The 23,929-nt window shown below is 39.8% G+C and overlaps 1 protein-coding gene and 2 long non-coding RNA genes across 3 annotated transcripts; 2 read left to right on the forward strand and 1 right to left on the reverse strand.

The window, feature by feature from the left end:
* Nucleotides 1–582: 582 nt before the first annotated feature.
* LOC116373894 (uncharacterized) lies at nt 583–1,718 on the reverse strand. Its single transcript, XR_004209609.1, has 3 exons — nt 1,603–1,718; nt 1,311–1,478; nt 583–700 (listed from the first exon to the last, which is right to left on the reverse strand). It is a non-coding gene; the product is annotated as an uncharacterized LOC116373894 (long non-coding RNA).
* Nucleotides 1,719–2,970: 1,252 nt separating this feature from the next.
* On the forward strand, nt 2,971–6,683 carry LOC116373893 (uncharacterized). Its single transcript, XR_004209608.1, has 3 exons — nt 2,971–3,331; nt 5,267–5,299; nt 6,567–6,683. It is a non-coding gene; the product is annotated as an uncharacterized LOC116373893 (long non-coding RNA).
* Nucleotides 6,684–14,386: 7,703 nt separating this feature from the next.
* LOC116373892 (oocyte zinc finger protein XlCOF7.1-like) lies at nt 14,387–17,319 on the forward strand. Its single transcript, XM_031822188.1, has 2 exons — nt 14,387–14,652; nt 14,928–17,319. The coding sequence occupies exons 1-2, from the start codon at nt 14,556–14,558 to the stop codon at nt 16,676–16,678; spliced, it is 1,848 nt and encodes a 615-aa protein (XP_031678048.1). The 5' UTR covers nt 14,387–14,555; the 3' UTR covers nt 16,679–17,319.
* Nucleotides 17,320–23,929: the final 6,610 nt, after the last annotated feature.

Genomic DNA, 23,929 nt, shown 5'->3' on the forward strand with positions numbered 1-23,929 from the left:
TTCCTTCGACCTCATGGCTTGGTTTTTGCACTGACATGCACTGTGGGACCTTACATAGACAGGTGTTTGCCTTTCCAAATCATGTCCAATTCATTGAATTTACCACAGATGAACTCCAAGTTATAGAAACATCTCAAGGATGATCAATGGAAACAGGAAGCAAATGTTTTCGCTTTGTCATGAGGATTATTTATAACGTAACATTATATGGAAAAAGTCAAGGGATCTGAATACTTTCTGAATGCCCTGTACATCATCCACTCACTATCACAAGGGTTAATAATGACAGACTCATTTCATAGAACAATACTGGTGTCAAACCATGTAAGTCTCAGTAGCATGAAATAACACTACTTTCTCATTGAAACAGTTCATCATGAAACAGTTCTACAGCAACTTTTCATTCACAGTTGGAAGTTGGAACGAACAACAAACTTAAGTTAGATAGAACCTGCTCTTACCATGAGAAACAGATTCCCCAATCTTCTCCTCTTCTTCTTCTTCTTCTTCATCTTTAATGTTGACATTCAGCTCCAGTGTTTGACTGCAGTCATCCAGCTTCACTGATGCCATCTCTGGATCCTGCAGTGCAAACTGGGCTCCACTGTCACAATCAGGACCCAGTGACTGTAGGTTTGGACTCAGTGTGGAAGGAGAGATCAGGCTGGGTTTGTCCTCACTTGATGTTACCGACCTCAGACTTTATTCAAGTCGGCCAGTAGTAATAAAGAGAAACAGACAAAAGTTAGTCTTGAAAGTTCTGGCATTTTCTAAAAATATATTATATTTCTTGTTCAATTATCCAAGTCAGTGTTTGACTTGTTTTGACTTGAAATAGGTACTGGTACTGTTTATATTTAGCTGCAGGAGCTCCACAATACTGTTGAGCTAATATTCTATAAGAGGAACATGAGCTCAAGCAGTAGAAATTTGAGGTGATGGTACTCAGCTCCGGTGAGCTCCGGTCCAAGTCAAGCACTGATCTCATTTCAATGGATCAGGTAGATAAGCATTGGCAACAAAACATGAATCAATTCACATTAGACACAAAGTACATGCTTTAAAATTAGGCTATGCAACTTAAAAGCACTTAATCTATAGTAGATACAGAATGTACATGCATAAATGACAAAAACCATGTATTACAAGGTTGCAGCTTGTTTGTACTATTTTCCTGAATAACCTTGCCTTCGATATATTGTTACAATACAAAACCAATAGCATTTCCGTTCACACCATACTAACATTTATAAAGATTGAAACAACTGAATATGTCTGAATATTACTACACGTCGAAAACGGATAATTACTTTCAGCTTCAAAACAGTACTGCAACCGTCAAATTGGCTCTCTCTGCTGCACCCGCACTGCCCGAAGCCCGTTTACGCAGAATTACTTTGAGAAAAGTATGTACATCCACTCAGACAAACCAAGTCTCTAGTTATGGAACTTGTCAAGTAGTTATCACGTTCTTCATTCTGTTTGACACACAAATAACACATCAAACCTTAACCAAACGGGATAATACCGTAATAGATGTGTCAACTAGCATAGCATGACATGTTCTTTCGATATTAGAAATGTAAACATTCTATTACATACCTGTAGTAATAAATAGAGACGGACACAATGATTCTCTTCTAGACTGCACGCTTTCTTTATTCTGAAGAATGTTGCGCGCCTGTCCGGAACTTCCTGTTCCCCACTACCACAGTGCAACCGTCCGTACGTTCCGGGATCCTTGGAATAGCCCTACCCCATTACATGAGAAGGGGGTTGGTGCCACCGACTCCTCCTCCTCCGGGACATTGAGTCGTAAGAAAAGCCGTGCGTGAAACATGTAACGTAACCGTAAAAAATAATAATCTGTAATCGTACTATGTTACGACCATGAATGAACATTTACACTTAAATGTTTACTTTACGTCTCCCTTTGCTCGGTTATAGATCTTTTTTTATATATACACATTTCTGTCTGGAATGTTGAATCTGCAAAACCGAATGTAGCTCGTCAATAATGCAGCTTCCGGTTTCATTTTCAAAATAAAAGTCTAGATCTTGTTTTAGAACAGCATTGTACCAGTAGATAGCGTAATATAGGCTTGGGCCTTCAGCAAATGACTTGTGTGAGAATTATACAATAATGACACAGAAGAGCATTGTCTAGAAAAACCGCCTGAGCTGCAAAACAGAAAGTAAATATGATTTAGACTAGGCCTATTCCACTATCTAAATACGGCATGATGTTGTGTGTTATTTAATGGCCATATAACTGCATAATTTATTTTTTATAGCCATGTGGGGCTAATGAATCATGTAACCTTATGAATCACACTATTTCTACTATTTGGGAGCACGGACTTCCATAAAGAAATCTGCCGTTTCCAGCTACAATAGTTAGTTACAACATTAACAATGTCTACACTGTATTTCTATCAATTTTTTATGGACATAAAAAGTAACACAATAAGATTACATAACTTATAATGACTACTGAAAAGTCAAAATTCAAACCCTCCTTGTAAGATATATATCATTTTTGACTTTTCAGTAGTCATTAGAAGTTATGTAATCTTATTGTGTTACTTAAAAATATATATATATATATTTAGCAAATATTTTCTTAACTCTATTTCTTGAACTGCATTGTTGGTTAAGGGTCTTTAAGTATGCCTTTCACGGTAAGGTTTACACCTGTTGTATTCGGCGCATGTGACAAGAACAATTTGATTTGAGTGAAATACTGTATGCTTCATTTTTATTTATTTATTTTTATTTTACCTTTATTTAACCAGGTAGGCAAGTTGAGAACAAGTTCTCATTTACAATTGCGACCTGGCCAAGATAAAGCAATTAAGGTTAAGGTTGGCTTCGTAGAAGGTTGGCTTCATCTGTACCTCAGAGGTGGAACGTAAGTCACAGAAAATAATTGAGGCAGCTGCAGAGAAGTATCTGGGTATTTAACCTCAGAAGAGTTACGGGGTGTGTTGGGTGGTGGTGTCCCGTCCTCCCAGGCCGTTGGCATGGTGCAGGAGCAGATCGGGTCAAAGTAGTGGAATGGGGTAGTGGGTTTTTAATGATTGTAGAGTTCGTTTTTTATTTTATTTTTAACGTTTTTGCTTTTCCCGTTTTCCCATTTTGTATTTTAAAGTGCAACGTGTTTATATTATAGTCCAGTTGGGGGCGGTAATGCTACATATTCGATTCCAACCGCCGTTAAACTCCAAAGCAGAGGGAGAAGTAGTTCCGGGGAAGCGCGGACCATTCTTTAGATAAAGGAAGCGCTAGAACTGTGCTGTGAACACGGTATCCTTTGTGTCCATTATTACAGGTATGTAATAGCACGTTTAAACTTTCCAATGTCGAAAGACCACGTCATAACATGCTAGGTAACACATCCGTCAAGGTATTACCACGTTTGGTAAAGGTTGTGTGTGTTATTTATGTGTCAAACCGAGTGAGTGAAAAACGTGAAACGATTTTGCAAGTCACGTAGCTAGATTTTTCTTTTTGAACGTGTATCAAAATGTAAATATATAATCAATGTATTTGAGATATTATTGGCTTTGTGTAAAAATAAAAAGTCTTACGAGTTGGTAGAGTGCTCACCGCCATTTTGTCTGCGTTTAATGATGACGTACAATAGAACCACATCAATCAAATTGTAATCAGTCAATAAAAAACACGTGCAAATGTATCTTATACGAAAATCAATGACTTTCTCCAAAACAACTGCCTTTTACACAACTTTCTAATGATGATATAAAAAAACTATTTTGTAAGGATTGATCATCTGAAATCAGATAGAAATACATTTTTCCAGTGCATGGGAAGTCACTGCAGAAGCCAAGCCCCAAAAAACGAACAAAAACATATAACAACCCATGTGTGTGGACATTAAGCTGTTAGTTCATATGCCTTGCCACCGTGATATATAGGCCTAAGGCCCGAGACAATAAGAAGACACTGGCAGAATAAATTCAACCACACATTCGTTTTCATAACAAAACCGGAGAGCAACATCTGTTGGGTGAAGTCTATTAAACATATTGTGTGTAACAAACAATTACATTACCTACAGCATGGTCAAGCAAGGTAATGTTTCCAACATTTTCTGACTACTTGTAGAGAAACACCAATGCCATCCTCGTTCATTTTGACTGTCATAGAGTAAATGCGTTTAGTTTCTGTTGTCCTCGGCTACCTGGCAAAAATGTTTGCTCATTAGTCTAACTTACTTTCATGGGAAACAATGCACCAGGCCAGCTAGGTAATATTAGCATACTACATCTAGCTACATGTTGAACTTCAATCCTCTCAGGCCACGGGCGCAATGTATGGTTGGATCAGAATCACTGTTATAATCATTGGCCAGTACGGAGAATTAAGTAAGGCCGTAAGTCTAAATCCCTATATCTCCATCCATGGCTAAAATCATCCCTTTTCTAAGTTAACCAACTACCCACCAGAGGACAACAACACATTGAGATGTCAGTTATGTTTGGCTTCTGATGTGATGTGACTGCTCTGAAGGCAAATCCAAACTGGCTTCTCTTGACACTTGTTTTTGGTGGGCCAGGACCAATCACAGCTGAGCCCAGTCAGTTTAGGTCAATGCTGATTGGCTATTATTATTATTTTTTTTTTAAGGGAGGACAAATGATTGCTGGCTTCCCTTGCATTCAATGTCTGAAAAATACATATTTTAGATGTCTTTTCAACTTCATTTTACTAACTGGGACTGTTCTAGTTTTGCTGGGGGTGGAATTTTTGGAGCAGAATGGCAAATAGCGGCCCTGGCCCTATTGTGCCCTATTCGGACGGGAGTCGTTTTACTGGGGGAGGTCGGGTTATGTAATAATGTGCACGAGCACAAAACATCTTTCATTTTTGTCCCGTTCGAATCTGCCATGGCAGTAAGATTTACATGGCAGGAGAGTAACAATTCCAACCAGAATAACCTACTGTTTTGGGGCAAAATCCAAACTCTGATAATACTAGTCCGGTGCAAATCGTCATCCCTGTGTTTTGAGAGAAATGTCTGCGTTTGACAGGTGTTGCTCTCGGTTTACGCAAGAAAACAATAGTTCAATATATCGAATCAGTTAAGTACTGCGCATAATGAATGGGCCACATGCAGCATATCAACTTTCACAGTGAATGCTTTTGTTTAAATGTTTTGTGTTTATGAATTGAATATTACCATATGCATCAGTAAAAAATATTGAGTCAATTTAATGCAACCTTTGCATTTGTTTGTTAATAGATCGCAAAGCAGCAACATACAACTGACCTAAAGGTTTGTAAATGATTAACGTTCTCATCCATAGGCTTAAAATGCATCTGGGGTGAAATTGAACTGTTTAGCTCACATCTGAAGGCTGAGGGGAATTTAGGATGTACTGTGGATCGCTAAAATATGCTAATGAATATGATCACACTTTCTCAGTTCAAATTTTATGGTGACACTATAGGATAGATGGTTTAGAAACCAAGCTGGAGTTACCAGTGTGGCCCTATCACCTGGACATGTTGAAATACTGTATCTTCACTCCTAGAATAAAATCCTCCAGGCTTGCATCATAACTGCCAGTTTATTGGGGAAAAATAAAGAATTACAGGGGGCCGTTTGGGGGAAAAATAAAGAATTACAGGGGGCCGTTTGGGGGGGGGGGGGGAATCCCGTCCGACTCATCCTCTGGAATAACAGACATTCTGGAGTAATAATAACAGAAGGTTCTCTAGCCATGCATACATGTGTCACGTCAAGAGAGCAAGGGTTGAGGGATAGGGAATGTTTTTCCTAAACAGAAATAGGGATTTTGGGTACAGAACGTTAGCCTGAAATTAGCTTTAAAACTGCTAAATGTTCTCTCCGCCAACAAGAGGGGTGGGTGATTCTATATATATATTTTTATTTGTAATAAATCTGCAAACATTTCTGAACCTGTTTTTGCTTTGTGATTATGGGTTATTGTGTGTAGATTGATGAGGAGGAAAAACTATTTAATCAATTTTAGAATAAGGCTGTCACTTAACAAAATGTGGAAAAGACTAGTGTCATGGATCTTAGGAAAACTCCCCATCTCTGAATGGGGTAGCAGTGCAGGTGTACTAAAGCAGTTAGTGTCTATGAATGGGGTAGCAGTGCAGGTGAATGAGTGAGAGACAATTTCACGGTCGCACTATTTTGAAGCTGAATGTAATGATTATCAGTTTCTACATGTGTACTAATATTAAGACACATTCAGTTTCAATCTTTATCTATAATTGTTACTATGGTGTGAACGGGAAATACAATTGGCAGTGGTGTAAAGTAACTAAGTAAAAACACTTTGAAGTACTGCTTAAAGGAGACGTTTTCTTTTTTATAAATGGCATGTTATGGTTACGTGCACTTGTGTTGTTTAATTTAAAGTATGTAATTTGTCTAATGTGAATGAATTAATGTTTTGTTGTCAATGCTTAGCTACCTGATCTATTGTAATTACATAATTGACGAGAATAAAGAAAGTGACAGAACTGTCAAAACAATAACTTGTGTTCGTTTCTCTTTATTACTACAGGCCAAATCAGATTAAGTCTGAGGCCGGTAACATCAACAGTGAGGACAAACCCCAGCCTGCCTCTCTCCTTCCACACCGAGTCCAAACCTACAGTAACGGGGTCCTGATTGTGACAGTGGAGCCCAGTTTGTAATGCAGGATCCAGAGATGGCATCAGTGAAGCTGGAAGACTGCAGTCAAACACTGGAGCTAAATGCCAACATTAAAGATGAAGAAGAGGAGAAATCGGTTTCTCTTAGTAAGCACAGGTTTTTTCTAATTAAGTCTGTTCATTCCAACTTCCCACTGTGCATGAAAAGTTGCAGTATAACTGTTTCATGATTAACTGTTTCAATTAGAAGGTAGATGTTATTTCATGCTACTGACACTTGCATGGTTTGACACCAGTATTGCCAGCATTTGTTTTATTCACTGAGCTATCTGGAGTGTTCAGAGAGTAGAATAAAGAAGGGAAGTTGACAAACTGCCAGAGTTTTAGTGTTCTATTATGAAGTGAGTCTGTCGTTTCTCACCCCTGTGATAGTGAGTGGAGGATGATATGGATCATAATTTTCATGACTCCCCCCCCCCTCCCCCTTTTTTAGCTTTCAACTCTGACCCACTTTTAGAATAGTTTTATTCCCCCTTTGTATTGCACAGCCTACTGATATAAATACATACAGTACATTCAGAAAGTATTCAGACCCCTTGACTTTTTCCACATTTTGTTACGTTACAGCCTTATTCTAAAATTGATTAAATAAAAAGTTCCTCATCAATCTGCACACAATACCCCATAATTACAAAGCAAACATTTTTTGGGGAGAAATGTTTGTTCTTTTATTCAAAACAGAAATACCTTTATTTACATCAGTATTCAGGCCCTTTGCTGTGAGACTCAACATTTATTCACTGGGATATCTGGAGTGATCAATTATTTAGTGAAGTAGGGTTTTAAAGTTCTATGAAATGTGTGTGTGTGTGTAGTTACTAACTCTTGCGATAGTGAGTGGAGGATCACACGCCCCATCTTACCCACTTTTAGAATAGTTTTATTCCACTTTTGTTTTGCACAGCTTTCTTCTATGTATACATACCGTGCATTCGGAAAGTATTCAGACCCCTTGACTATTTCCACATTTTGTTACGTTACAGCCTTATTCTAAAATTGAATGAAAAAAGGTCATCAATGTTCCTCACAAAGGAAACACAGGTTTATAGAAATGTTTGTAAATGTTTTAAAAATTCAAAACAGAAATACCTTTATTTACATCAGTATTCAGGCCCTTTGCGATGAGACTCCACCTTAAACTCAGGTGCATCCTGTTTCCATTGATCATCCTTGACATGTTTCTACAACTTGATTGAGATTCCACCTGTGGTGAATTACATTGATTGGACATGATTTAGAAAGGAACACACCTGTTTATATAAGGTCCCACATTTGACAGTGCATGTCAGAGCAAAAACCAAGCCGTGAGGTCGAAGGAATTGTCCGTAGAACTCCATGAAAGGATTATGTTGAGGCACAGATCTGGGGAAGGGCACCAAAACATTTCCAAATAATAAAAATATAAAAGTATAATGTGCAGTCGCAGATAATGCAGATTGCATTTCGACTATCGCCAAAATTCACATAAAATAGTTGCATACAGTTTTACAGTTCCAATGGTACTGTACGTCAAGCCAGCATCACTGGCTTCTACAGCATCACTGGCTTCTACAGCATCACTGGCTTCTACAGCATCACTGGCCTCTACAGCATCACTGGCTTCTACAGCATCACTGGCCTCTACAGCATCACTGGCTTCTACAGCATCACTGGCTTGCAAAAACTCATAAAACAGATCCCAAATATTATGAAACTCTGGGGCTTTCTTCTTCACTATATAAGTACATTTTTCAAAAACCAGGCTTGATGTAAATTATTTTAACCAATGACCAAGTGAGGGGGAACTGACTTACTTCCAGTGGAGAGCAATTGAACATCTAGCTTGTAATAGACAGAGGTCAACCATTTTATTTTCTCTCCTATGTAAAGAGATTATCTGTGTAAAGATTTAGGAGGCATAGTTTAGGGATTAGTGGTAATGGGGTTGAGGTCATCTCAGAGATGTAGCTTAGTACTGAGGTCAAATGTTTGAATCTCAGCACATTCGTCCAGGCAATGATACAAGGTGTGTAAATGCGTGTTACATTTAACACACAGGTCTGAGGTATTAGGGTCAAATTTGTGGAGCTTAACAAGGGTGATATTTTCCCATGTAATGACGTCATGTGACCTCTCCCATAACACACATTAACAGAGAGCGTTTCTAATGTGGTCAAAGGAGGTTGTAGGGCTGATTGTTTTGGACTGGAAAAGCTTCACGTTAAATCTTCCCTTTAGTTCTTCAAATGACATGAGACCCTCTTTTTTTATTTATTGTTCTTTAAACCAGTCCATAACTTAAAAAAAAAATTCTTATTATTTTTAAAAAACCGTTTTATTTAACTAGAGAAGTCAGTTTTAAGAACATATTCTTATTATCAACAATGGCCACCCAGACAAGACCCAGGACCCAGGACCCAGACCCAGGACCCAGACCCAGGACCCAGACCCAGGACCCAGGACCCAGACAACACCAAGACCCAGACCCAGGACCCAAGACCCAGGACCCAAGACCCAGGACCCAGACCCAGGACCCAGACAAGACCAAGACCCAGGACCCAGGACCCAGACCCAGGACCCAGACAAGACCAAGACCCAAGACCCAGACAAGACCAAGACCCAGACAAGACCCAGACCCAGGATCCAAGACCCAGACCCAGGACCCAGGACCAGACAAGACCAACACCAAGACCCAGACCCAAGACCCAGGACCCAAGACCCAATGTAATAGTGGGTTAACTGCCTTGTTCAGGGGCAGAACAACAGATATTGTTTTACCTTGTCAGCTTGGGGATTCGATCTTGCAACCTTTCGGTTACTAGTCCAACGCTCTAACCACTAGGCTACCTGCCGCCCCAACAATACTTGTCCTTGTCAATTCTTTAAACCAGTCCGTTACTTTAACAATACCTGTCGTTGTCAATTCTTTAAACCAGTCCATTACTTTAACAATACCTTTTCTTGGCCGTTATTTAAACCCCTAGTCATTTTACCAGGTGTGAAATTGTCATTCCACCAAATGGGTGTAAAACTGGATAATACAGGGGATTCACCCAGCTATTGCTGTACTTTGTGCCATTAAGTTGGTGTTTTTAACAAAGGGATTAATAGTATTCTTCTTTAGTGTCTTAAAGGGAGCAGAGTTGTTTTTATTTTATTTAACCTTTATTTTCCGACACCTTTCTGGAGTTGGAACTTGCCGAGTCAGGAGCGTCTGTCTGTGTGCAAGGCCTGCTACGCCAGCGCTGGTGACCACTGAAGGTTAGGAGCGTCTGTCTGCGCGCAAGGCCTGCTACGCCAGCGCTGGTGACCACTGAAGGTTAGGAGCGTCTGTCTGCGCGCAAGGCCTGCTACGCCAGCGCTGGTGACCACTGAAGGTTAGGAACGTCTGTCTGCGCGCAAGGCCTGCTACGCCAGCGCTGGTGCACACTGAAGGTTAGGAGCGTCTGTCTGCGCATAGGCTTTTCCTGGTTAAATAAAACAATTGGAGAGGGAAGGGTTCTTTAGATCTGTTAGGAATAAGAGGGTATCATCAGCATACAGGTCCACTCGATGTTCGAAATCTGATGTTTTAATTCCACTAATTGACTTTTGGGCCCTTACTGCAATGGCAAAGGATTCTATAGCTAAAAGAAAGAGCCCTGGACTGGCCGGACATCCTTGTCTCATCCCCCTAAAAAGATGAAAAATTGTGAAAACAAGTTGTTAGTTCAACTTCTGCAGTGGGGTCTGTATATCATATCTTAATCAATTTACAGAAGTAGTTCCCAAATCTCTTAAGCACTTGAAATAAGACCACTCAACTCTATGGAATGCCTTCTCTGCATCAAGTGAGAGTATGGCAGTATCAGTGCACATGTGAAGGGTCCCCTATGTTTAGTACTCTCCTCACATTGTGAAAACCTTGATGGTTTTTCACGAAGCCATTTTGTTCTTTGTGTATTAGATATGGGAGAACTCTGTCCAATCTCGTGGCTAAAGGCTTTAGCACAAATTCTTTAGTCGGATTTCAGAAGAGAAATCGGTCTGAACTTTCACATTTTGTTGGTGATTATCCAGCTTCAGAATAAGAGTAAAACACTCCTTAGAGAGGAGGGGAAGCAACCTTGCTGAAAGGATTCAGCACACAGTGATTTGGAAAATTATTCAGACCCCATGACTTTTTCCACATTTTGTTATGTTACAGCCTTATTAAAAAATAGATTGTTTTTTCCCTCATCAATCTACACACTACCCCATAATGACAAAGCAAACACAGGTTTTTAGAAATGTAAACAAAATGATAACTTTTTCTCTCAATGTTATAACACATTTACATAAGTATTCAGACCCTTTACTCAGTACTTTGTTGAAGCACCTTTTGGCAGTGATTACAGACTCGAGTCTTCTTGTGTATGACGCTACAAGCTTGGCACACCTGTATTTTGGGAGTTTCTCCTATTATTCTCTGCAGATCCTCTCAAGCTCTGTCAGGTTAGATGGGGAGTGTCGGCACACAGCTATTTTCTGGTCTCTCAAGAGATCAAGTCTGGGCTCTGGCTGAGCCACTCAAGGACATTGAGACTTGTCCCGAAGCCACTTCTGCGTTGTTTTGGCTGTGTATTTCGGGTTGGTGTCCTGTTGGAAGGTGAACCTTCGCCCCAGTCAGAGTTCCTGAGCACTCTGGAGCATGTTTTCATCAAGGATCTCTCTGTATTTTGCTCCTTTCATCTTTCCACTCGATCCTGATTAGTCCCCCAGTCACCTCCCTGACCAAGGCCCTTCTCCCCTGATCTCAGTTTGGCCGGACGGCCAGCTCTAGAAAGATTATTGGTGGTTCCAAACTTCTTCCATTTAAGAATAATGGAGGATTTTCAATCATATCCTTGGACTAAAATGATTGTCACTCACATGCAAGCCTAACATAATGTGCAAAGGGCCTCTGGGTAACGTAGCACATTATTCAATGGTATCGCTTTTTCTCCACAGGCTGTTCATTTCTGATCTTTGATACTTTCTTGGTTCATTAAGGTATCATGGTATATATACTACGATAACGCTATATATGTATGGACCATTTTGTTACTTAGTATTGTTAGGTTCTAATTCTCAGAGTAAGAACTTTACGGACTCTATGAAAGCTCAAACCAAGTTTATTCTTCCCAGAGGATCAATACAGCTGCATTAGACAAAGACATACTCACACAAGCACTGATATTTAACCCTTTCTCCTAGGCTGTGTCTCCTCCTACACATCTGAACAAATATTGTATCTTAACTTCTTGCGTCGAGCAATCCCGCATCCGGGAGCGTAATCATAGCCTCAAGCTCATTACCATAACGCAACGTTAACTATTCATGAAAATCGCAAATGAAATTAAAGAAATATATTCACTCACAAGCTTAGCCTTTTGTTAACAACACTGTCATCTCAGATTTTCAAAATATGCTTTTCAACCATAGCTACACAAGCATTTGTGTAAGAGTATTGATAGCTAGCCTAGCATTCAGCAGGCAACATTTTCACAAAAACAAGAAAAGCATTCAAATAAAATAATTTACCTTTGAAGAACTTCGGATGTTTTCAATGAGGAACATTTGCTATCTAACTGAGTGTCATTTTTTCCAAAAATATTATTTGTGTAGGAGAAATCGCTCCGTTTTGTTCATCACGTTTGGCTAACAAAAAACCCCAAAAATTCAGTCATTACAACGCCAAACTTTTTTCCAAATTAACTCCATAATATCGACAGAAACATGGCAAACGTTGTTTAGAATCAATCCTCAAGGTGTTTTTCACATATCTATTCGATGATAAATCATTCGTGGCAGTTGGGTTTCTCCTCAGAAGCAAATGGAAAAATAGACGCAGCTGGAGATTACGCAATAATTGCGACGGAGGACACCAAGCGAGCACCTGGTAGATGTAGTGTAAAATGGTCAATCTTCCAATGATATCCCTACAAATACGTCACAATGCTGCAGACACCTTGGAGAAACGACAAAGTGTAAGCTCATTCCTGGCCCATTCACAGCCATATAAGGAGACCTATAAGGAGACATTTACTAGCCTTACTAGCCTAATCTAGGGCACTTCCTGTTTGAAATTTCATCTTGGTTTCGCCTGTAGCATCAGTTCTGTGGCACTCACAGACAATATCTTTGCAGTTTTGGAAACGTCAGAGTGTTTTCTTTCCAAAGCTGTCAATTATATGCATATATGCATAGTCAAGCATCTTTTCGTGACAAAATATCTTGTTTAAAACGGGAACGTTTTTTTATCCAAAAATTAAAAGAGTGCCCCCTATATCCAAGAAGTTAACTGCCAGGTAGGAAACTAAGTGATACAGCCATAAACGTGTCTTTTTCCCTTAAGATCAGATGTTTCATTGATTAGAACATTTGCAGAATGTCGGCCAAAATCCATCTTGTCTCACTGCCAGCCACTGGGCTTCCTCTCACTACCATATTTATTGGTGAGTGGAAACACTAAGCAAATGCTTAACATTCCTACATCCAGTGAAATATATGTCTCGTTGTTCTACCTGTGGGTGCACTGTGGTAGTGGGAGAACAGTAAGTTCCAGGCAGGCACGCACCATTCTTCAGAATAAAGAAAGAGCCAGAACTGTGATGTCAAGAACCTTTGTGTTGGTTTCTATTTATTACTACAGGTATGTAATAGCCGGTTTAAACTTCCTAATATCCAAACAACATGTTATACCATGCTAGGTAACAAACCTGTTTAGGTATTATCACGTTTGGTAAAGGTTTGATGTGTTGTGTTGTGTCAAACTGAGTGAAGAACGTGATAAACTATTTTACAAGTCACATAGTTAGATACTTTGGGTTTTGTGGTCGCATATTTCTGTTTTACCAAATGAGGGGAGTTAAACTTCACACACCAGTCAGAGTTATACTTAAACTACATCTTTAATAATAAGAGCTTTGCAATAGCCTTTGACTTTCAATGATGCGCCTTCTCTAATGAACCATCAAAGTCACAACAGAAAAGTACAAAGAACTTTTATAGCCAAGATACACCCCTCTCAATTTACATGACGAACCACAGATCTTATGAACAGTTCACAAAGAGAGACTTTTACTTGAGAGAGAGGAGTATCCCATAGACAGATAGCATTCATTATTAATTATCGTTCAGTTTGGTCCCTAAGATGAGGTTCTAATCTCGTTCCTGGTACTTCATAGCACAAAAACATTACCTCATGTTATCTGTAATGCTCTTTAGGTTTTAACACCCAAAGACATTGTAAATCTCCTCTGTCAGTGCTCTATCATAGAGGCCCATCCTCAGTGGAACACACACAATAGTTAACAGAATACTCTATTCTGTCGAATAAAACAACCATTATAGTGCAATACAAGCATTATAACAATCTTGCAATTTTCCACAACAGTTTGTCTGAGGAAATTATGTACATCCATTCAATCAATTTATTTGAGATATCTGAGCAGGTACTTTGTCTAATTGCAATGAATTCATGTTTTGTTCTAAATGCTTATCTACCAGATCTATTGCAATGAGATCAGTGTTTGACTTGGACAGAATATTAACAGTATTGTGGAGCTCCTGCACCTAAAAATGATTACCAGCACCTATTTCAGTCCAAGTCCAGCACTGAAATAGATCATTTAACAAGAATAAATATTTTTTTTTTGAATAAAGTGCCAGAACTGTCAAGACAACTTTCTCTGTTTCTCAATGTTACTACAGGACAACTGGAATTAAGTCTGAGGCCGGTAACATCAATAGTGAGGACAAACCCAGCCTGCCTCTCTCCTTCCACACTGAGTCCAGACCTACAGTCACTGGGTCCTAAATGTGACAGTGGACCCCAGTTTGCACTGCAGGATCCAGAGATGACATCAGTGAAGCTGGAAGATTGCAGTCAAACAATGGAGCTGAATGTCAGCATTAAAGATGAAGAAGATAAGATTGAGAAATCTCTTTCTCAAGGTAAGAGAATACCAATATTGTGCAATGCTGTCATCAAGGCAAAGGGTGGCTATTTGAAGAATCTCAGTTATAATGTATTTTTAATTGTTTAACACCTTTTTTGTTTACTACATGATTCCATGTGTGTTATTTCATAGTTTTGAAGTCTTCACTATTATACAATGTAGAAAATAGTCAAAATAAAGAAAAACCATTGAATGAGTATGTGTTCTGAAACTTTTGACCTGTAGTGTATATCACACAACTGACTGGTTCTTCTGATGTTGTTCTCACAGGAGACCATGTTGAGACATTCTCTACATCCAGAGAGAAACAGCAGGAAGATCACAGAGCTAAGAGGTCTCACCACTGTCCACATTGTGAGGAGAATTTTTCAATTCTATCAAAGCTAAAATTACATGTAAAAATACACACAGGAGAGAATCTGTTTTCCTGTACTGACTGTGGGAAGAGATTCACAACCTCAAAGGCTCTGACAGTTCATCAGAGAGTGCACCGAGGAGAGAAGTCATACCCCTGCTCTGACTGTGGGGCGAGTTTCTCTCAACTGTGCACCTTAAAAAGACATGAACATATACATACAGGAGAGAAGCCTTACTCCTGCTCTGACTGTGGGGCGAGTTTCTCTCAACTGTACAACTTAAAAAGACATGAACGCATACATACAGGAGAGAAGACTTACTCCTGCTCTGACTGTGACAAATGCTTCAAAAGATCAACTGCTCTAAAGGTTCATCAGAGAACACACACAGGAGAAAAGCCTTACTCCTGCTCTGACTGTGAAAAATGCTTCAAAAGATCAACTGCTCTAAAGGTTCATCAGAGAACACACACAGGAGAAAAGCCTTACTCCTGCTCTGACTGTGGGAGGAGTTTCTCTAAACTGTACAACTTAAAAACACATGAACGTGTACATACAGGAGAGAAGCCTTACTCCTGCTTTTACTGTGAAAAAATCTTCAGAACATCATCTGATCAAAAAGTTCATCAGAGAACACACACAGGAGAGAAGCCTTACTCCTGTTCTGACTGTGGAAAGCGATACTCTCAACTGGGCCACTTAAAAACACATGAACATATACATACAGGAGAGAAGCCTTACTCCTGCTCTGACTGTGAAAAATGCTTAAAAACATCAGCTGAGCAAAAAGTTCATCAGAGAACACACACAGGAGAGAAGCCTTACTCCTGCTCTGACTGTGACAAATGCTTCAAAACATCAACAGATCGAAAAGTTCATCAGAGAACACACACAGGAGAGAAGCCTTACTCCTGCTCTGACTGTGAAAAATGCTTCAAAACATCAACAGATCGAAAAGTTCATCAGAGAACACACACAGGAGAGAAGCCTTACTCCTGCTCTGACTGTGAAAAATGCTTCAAAAGATCAACTGCTCTAAAAGTTCACCAGAGAAATCACACAGGAGATAAGCCTTACACCTGCTCTGACTGTGGAAAGAGTTTCTCTCAACTGGGCGACTTAAAAACACATGAACGTATACACACAGGAGAGAAGCCTTTCTCCTGCTCTGACTGTGAAAAATGCTTCAAAACATCAACTGAGCAAAAAGTTCATCAGAGAACACACACAGGAGAGAAGCCTTACTCCTGCTCTGGCTGTGGAAAGAGATTCTCTCAACTGGGCCACTTAAGAAGACATGAACTTATACATACAGGAGTGAAGCCTTACACCTGCTCTGACTGTGGAAAGAGTTTCTCTCAACTGGGTGACTTAAAAACACATGAACGTGTACATACAGGAGAGAAGCCTTACTCCTGCTTTTACTGTGAAAAAATCTTCAGAACATCAACTGAGCAAAACGTTCATCAGAGAACACACACAGGAGAGAAGCCTTACTCCTGCTCTGACTGTGGAAAGAGTTTCTCTAAACTGGGGGACTTAAAAACACATGAACGTATACATACAGGAGAGAAGCCTTACTCCTGCTCTGACTGTGGAAAGAGTTTCTCTAAACTGTACAACTTAAAAAGACATGAACGTATGCATACAGGAGTGAAGCTTTAATCCTGCTCTGATTGTGTAAAATGTTTCACAACATCAACTGACCTAAAAGTTTGTCAGAATTCACACTGGAGAGAAGCCTTACTCCTGCTCTTAATGTGGCAAGAGTTTCTCCCGATTGGAAAATACATAGTTGACCGAAGCCTTATCAAAGCACTGACTGTGAGAAGATATTCTACAGATTGGGCCATTTAAAAAGACACCAATGTGTACATAAAGGAGAGAAGCCTCATCAGTTCTCTCAGACCAGCTAAGATTAGACACTCCACTTCATTCTCATGTCATTAAATAATTGGCAACATTGAATTGGATCAAATGAAGCGTAGATCTCACTATTGTAAAAAAAAAACATTTAAGGACACCTGCTTTTTCCATGACAGACCAGGTGGGCTAAGGAATGTGAACACTGGAAAATTGGAAACATGCTGCCTGGTCTGATGAATCCCTGTTCCTGCTGTTTCATGCTGATGGGAGGACTGGGGTATGGAGGAAACCACGAGTACATACATCCAGTGGTGGAAAATGTACCTAACTGTCATACTGAGTGAAAGTAATGAAACCTTAATAGAAAATTACTCAAGTAAAAGTGAGTCACCCAGTAAAATACTACCTCAGTAAAAGTCTAAAAGCTTTTGGTTGTAAATATACTTAAGAATCAAAAGTATGAATAAATATAATAATTAAAATATACATTTATGTATTAAAATGTAATTGCTAAAATATACTCCATCAAAAGTAAAAGTATGAATAATTTCAAATTCCTTAAATTAAGCAAACCAGACTGTACAACTGTGTTGTGTTTTTTAATATTACAGATATCCAGGGGCTCACTCCAACACTCAGACATCACTTACGAACGAGACTTTTTTTTAAAACTGGTGCATTAAATATTTTTAAAGACTTTTGGAAGTGTGATACATAGAATAATGTCAAAAGTCTGGGTGTGAGAATGCTTTATAAAATCAAATAAACATTTTAAAAGCTGAAAAAATAGTGAGGTTATTTAGTGTCACGCCCTGGTCTTAGTATTTTGTGTTTATATATTTATTTGGTCAGGCCAGGGTGTGACATGGGTTTATTTTGTGTTGTGTTTTTGTATTGGGGTTTTAGTAGGTATTGGGATTGTGGCTGAGTAGGGGTGTCTAGCATAGTCTATGGCTGCCTGAGGCGGTTCTCAATCAGAGTCAGGTGATTCTCGTTGTCTCTGATTGGGAACCATATTTAGGTAGCCTGGGTTTCACTGTGTGTTTTGTGGGTGATTGTTCATGTCTCTGTGTGTGTTACCACAAGACAGACTGTATAGGTTTTCACGGTCCGTTTCTTGTTTTTGTATTTGTCGTGTTTATTCATTCATTAAACATGTATCGAACTAACCACGCTGCATTTTGGTCCGACTCTCCTTCGACGGAAGAATACCGTTACATTTTGTATCTACTTCATGGATGTGAAATAAACATATCTAAATTAAAGTCTTCAAGACTATTTACATAATCAACTGGGCATTACAACAGCCTGACCCTCATTATAGTCTACAAGACTATTTACATAATCAACTGGGCATTACAACAGCCTGACCCTCATTATAGTCTACAAGACTATTTACATAATCAACTGGGCATTACAACAGCCTGACCCTCTATATAGTCTACAAGACTATTTACATAATCAACTGGGCATTACAACAGCCTGACCCTCATTATAGTCTACAAGACTATTTACATAATCAACTGGGCATTACAACAGCCTGACCCTCTATATAGTCTACAAGACTATTTACATAATCAACTGGGCATTACAACAGCCTGACCCTCTATATAGTCTTGGGTATATATTGAGCTCTAACACAGGGGTGTGTAAAAGGTCTGTTGAAATGAATACTGTAGTGATGTGAGAAAGGTAACACAAGCTTCCTCTCTGGTTCCATTCCCCCAATAGTAACTGGGTCATTATTGGATTGTGGTGGTAATGCTGTCCCTGGACATTGGTACCTTTTATAAAGCACTTATTTAATAAGAAAACACATGCACTTTATACTGATTAACATCTATTTGTATGCACTGTAGACATTACTGGTGCCTAACGAATGGGCTTGTCACCATGGTGATGTGTAGAGATGTAGTGACATGTTTTGAGTAGATAAATTCTTTAGAATTCCATGAATTAAACAAAGACATTCAGTAGATCAATACAGCTGCAGTAGTGTATCTGGTCTCAAAGCTGATGCTGAAAAACCATGTCAGTGCTGAGGTCAAATGTAATGCTCCTTTACATTTCCTGTTCGTTTCAGCTTCATACAAACAGGAATTATTTAGCTTAAAACAGTTTCTAGTATTTAGTGATACAGAAGAGAAGAAGAGATTTGAGCAGCACAAATTCATTCATTCAATTCTAACTTAATTGTCAGCTCAATTAAGTTCAATGGAGTTATCCAAACACATTCCTCATCAATGACTAAATAACACATTTAGCTTTAAACGACAATTGAATAAACATGTAGTCATTTTATAGTCTGTGCATCAATAAACAAAAGTCTATGTAGTAAAATATGTATTTACCCAAACTAATGGTGAAAACTGATCATCACACCATCTCGATCTGATACATGTTGTGTCTACCAGCTCATTCCCACAGAAAACTAGAGGGAAGCAGCACCACCCAGTCAACCATCAGACTCACTTGTTTCTAGTGAACAGCACCGATATGGAGAACCATTATCGATAGATTGATTTTTTTGAACTTTTTATTTGATTTATTAGGATCCCCATTACGACAAAGGAGAAAGCTAGTCTTACTGGGGTACAACATATAACAAAACACACCAAAACTGACAAGGTGCACACTGATCAGTAAAGAGAGGCTAACATTCTATAACACTCCCGTTCCTCTGCACAGTTCTCTCACAGTGAGGAACTATAGGATGACAATAGTGTTCTACACTTTCTTCATTTGATCCAATCCACTGTTACCACTTATTTTATGAGATGACAATTAAGTGATGGAGTGACTAATATTAGCTGTTCTGACAAAACTGCTTAGGTATGGTCTTCTCTCTGAACATGCCAGACAGCCCAGTGAATAAAACAAATACTGACAAAACTGGTGTCAAGCCATGCAAGTCTCAGTAGCATGAAGTAACATCTACCTTCTCATTGAAACAGCTCATCATGAAACAGTTCTACTGCAACTTTTCATACACAGTGGGAAGTCTGAACGAACAACAAACTTACAACCTGCTCTTACCATGAGAAACAGGTTTCCCAATCTTCTCCTCCTCTTCTTCATCTTTAATGTTGACATTCAGCCCCAGTGTTTGACTGCAGTCTTCCAGCTTCACTGATGCCATCTCTGGATCCTGCAGTGCAAACTGGGCTCCACTGTCACAATCAGGACCCAGTGACTGTAGGTTTGGACTCGGTGTAGAAGGAGAGAGGCAGGTTGGGTTTGTCCTCACTGTTGATGTTATCGGCCTCAGACTTAATTCAAGTCGGCCAGTAGTAATAAAGAGAAACGGACACAAAATCACACAATGGACACAAAATCACACAACGGAAGAGCACTTAATCTATAGTAGATTGACTAAATTCACATAAATGACTCAAAAACCATGTAGTACAAGGTGTTTTCTGCAGCACTATGTACTATTTTCCTGAACAACCGCATCTTCACTGTATTATTTCACATCAAAAACCAAATGTATTTCCGATCATACCAAAGTAACATTTATAAAGATAGAAACAACTGACTGTGTCTGAATATTAGTACACATGTAGAAAACTTAGCACGTTCAGCTTCAAAAACAATAGTGCAACTGTAACAGTACTCTTCCTGCCTTGTGTACAATCAGTCATCGACACTGAACTCCAACATGTAGCACCAGTCATGAGATTTATTCTGATAGGAACAGCACAAAATTGCACGTCATGCAATGCACGTCTCACCATCCAACTCTGCACTCACGCACTGTAAAAAATATATGAACCCCCCCACCAGACACAGTAAGTTGCTAGCTAGTACTGGCGGGAATTCTTTACAACAAAATGCACAACAAATATTCTCCAAAAACAGCTGCATCTTATGTGTGATGTTCGAATAACATTTACAAACAATTTTATATAAATTGTACATTTAAATCATCACTTGAGAGTATAAAAATCACTTTTGATGTACAGTGCTTGGCAACCAACAACTTACCGCTGGTTTGGTGCTTGTTCACTGGGACGATTCTAACTGGAACATCCCCCCTCGTAAGCAAGCTACGCAAACCAACCAATAAGATGCCATGTTGAGTAGGTGAAGGCAAGACAAACTCAAAACAAAAAAAACCATTGGCTTAACAATAAAGTGGCAAGGGGAATCACCAATATAACCCTGTTACACAACGGTAAAATTGTCTCTCTCTGCTGCACCCTCACTGCCTGTACTGAAGTCCGTTGACGCAGAGTGGGCGCCGCCATTGTACCAGCTCGTGAATATTACACAAAACCAATAATGCAAAACGAGCTCGGAAATCTCAAATGAAAACTATGTACATCCACTCAAAAAAAAAAAAATCTCGAGCTATGCTACTTGTAAAATATTTTATATTTTCGGTTTGACACAAAAAATACATCAAATCTTTACCAAACGTGATAATACCTTAACAGATTTGTTAACTAGTATGGTATGACATGTTCTTTTGCTATTAGAAAGTTTAAACTTGCTATTACACGTTTCAATGTATTACTAAAGGTATGTAACGGACACAAAGGTTATCTTCTTGACGACACAGTTCTGGCGCTTGCCAGGAACTTCCTATTTCCTCCTTACAGCGCCACCAAAGATGCTTTATGACTAAACCAAGATATACCACTGCTTGTCGTTTCCAATGGGAACAAATTAGTCAGAGGACAGACAAAGGAGGTGGGCTGAGCCAAGCGCATTCTAGCATAATCTGCATATTTCCATTAGGAAAAGCCTACTCTGTGAAGTGCTCGTGGGCAATAACTCAATATACCTTTGCACTCCTTCTAAACAGCGCAATTTTTTTTACAACTTTACAAAACTTAAACCACATTGTATTGAAAAACTGTATTGAGATCAAATGTTTAATTGATGAGTAAATGTGCAAAACGTCGGCCAAAATCCATATTGTTCTATATTGTTTTCGCTCCTCCCTTGTACTTGAGACAACCAGGTTTGGCAGTTCCTCACGAATTAGTGACCTCAATTGATCAAATTGAGGTCACTAATTCGTAAGGAACTGCCAAACCTGGTTGTCTCGGTTTCAATTGTAAGGAAAAAAAACAAAAACCTGCAGACACAGGAAGCAAAGGAGCAAAATAAATAAAATAAATACAGTAGGGAAAGAGGTAGTTGTTTGGGCTAAATTATAGGTGGGCTATGTACAGATGCAGTAATCATTGAGCTGTTCTGACAGTTGGTGCTTAAAGCTAGTGAGGGAGATAAGTGTTTCCAGTTTCAGAGATTTTTGTAGTTCATTCCAGTCATTGGCAGCAGAGAACTGGAAGGAGAGGAGGCCAAAGAAATAATTGGTTTTGGGTGGTGACCAGAGAGATATACCTGCTGGAGCGCGTGCTACAGGTGGGTAATGCTATGGTGACCAGCGAGCTGAGATAAGGGGAGACTTTACCTAGCAGGGTCTTGTAGATGACATGGAGTCAGTGGGTTTGGCGACGAGTATGAAGCGAGGGCCAGCCAACGAGAGCGTACAAGGTGCAATGGTGGGTAGTATATGGGGCTTTGGTGACAAAACAGATGGCACTGTGATAGACAGCATCCAATTTGTTGAGTAAGGTATTGGAGGCTATTTTGTAATTGACGTCGCTGAAGTCGAGGATTGGTAGGACGGTCAGTTTTACAAGGGTATGTTTGGCAGCATGAGTGAAGGATGCTTTGTTGCGAAACAGGAAGCCAATTCTAGATTTAACTTTGGATTGGAGATGTTTGATGTGGGTCTGGAAGGAGAGTTTACAGTAACCAGACACCTAGGTATTTGTAGTATTTGTATTTGTAGTTGTCCACGTATTCTAAGTCAGAGCCGTCCAGAGTAGTGATGTTGGACAGGCGGGCAGGTGCAGGCAGCGATTTAGTTTTACTTGTATTTAAGAGCAATTGGAGGCCACGAAAGGAGAGTTGTATGGCATTGAAGCTTGCCTGGAGGGTTGTTAACACAGTGTCCAAAGAAGGGCCAGAAATATACAGAATGGTGTCGTCTGCGTAGAGGTGGATCAGAGACTCAACAGCAGCAAGAGCGACATCATTGATGTATTCAGAGAAGAGAGTCGGTCCAAGAATTGAACCCTGTGGCCCTATAGAGACTGCCAGAGGTCCGGACAGCAGACCCTCCGATTTGACACACTGAACTCTATCAGAGAAGTAGTTGGTGAACCAGGCGAGGCAATCATTTGAGAAACCAAGGCTGTCGAGTCTGCCGATGAGGATGTAATGATTGACAGAGTCGAAAGTCTTGGCAGATCAATGAATAAGGCTGCACAGTAATGTTTCTTATCGATGGTGGTTAAGATATCGTTTAGGACCTTGAGCGTGACTGAGGTGCACCCATGACCAGCTCTGAAACCAGATTGCATAGCAGAGAAGGTATGGTGAGATTTGAAATAGTCGGTAATCTGTTGACTTGGCTTTCGAAGACCTTAGAAAGGCAGGGTAGGATAGATATAGGTCTGTAGCAGTTTGTGTCTAGAGTGTCTCCCCCTTTGAAGAGGGGGATGACCGCAGCTGCTTTCCAATCTTTGGGAATCTCAGATGACACGAAAGAGAGGTTGAACAGGCTAGTAATAGGGGTGGCAACAATTTTGGATAACTCGCTCGTCGGTAGTCCAGTTGTGAAGGCCCGATGGGGCTCCGCGTTGGCAGTAAAACGGGTCCGGATAGGTGATTGTAGCCCAGGAGTGACTGATGGAACTCTTCAGCTGGCTAGCTCAGGAATAATTTGTTTGCTCCGGAATCAACGAAAGCCGATAGTCACACGGATAGTAGCTAGTTAGCTGCGAGATTCAGGTATAAATGTCCAGAGCTTGCGGTTGAAATCCGGGGACACCGAGAGAAAAATACGTCCGGCATGTTCCGGTCCGAGCCGCACAAAACTGGCGATAGATTTTCGAGCTAAAGGATAGCTGATGACCACAAACTGTGGTTAGCGGAATACTAACGATTAGCCAGTAAAGAAGCTGGCTAGCTTCTGGCTAGCTTCTGGCTAGCTTCTGGCTAGCTTCTGGCTAGCTTCTGGCTAGCTTC

Source organism: Oncorhynchus kisutch, unplaced genomic scaffold (assembly GCF_002021735.2).
Source record: "Oncorhynchus kisutch isolate 150728-3 unplaced genomic scaffold, Okis_V2 scaffold4085, whole genome shotgun sequence".
NCBI classification, from domain to species: domain Eukaryota; kingdom Metazoa; phylum Chordata; class Actinopteri; order Salmoniformes; family Salmonidae; genus Oncorhynchus; species Oncorhynchus kisutch.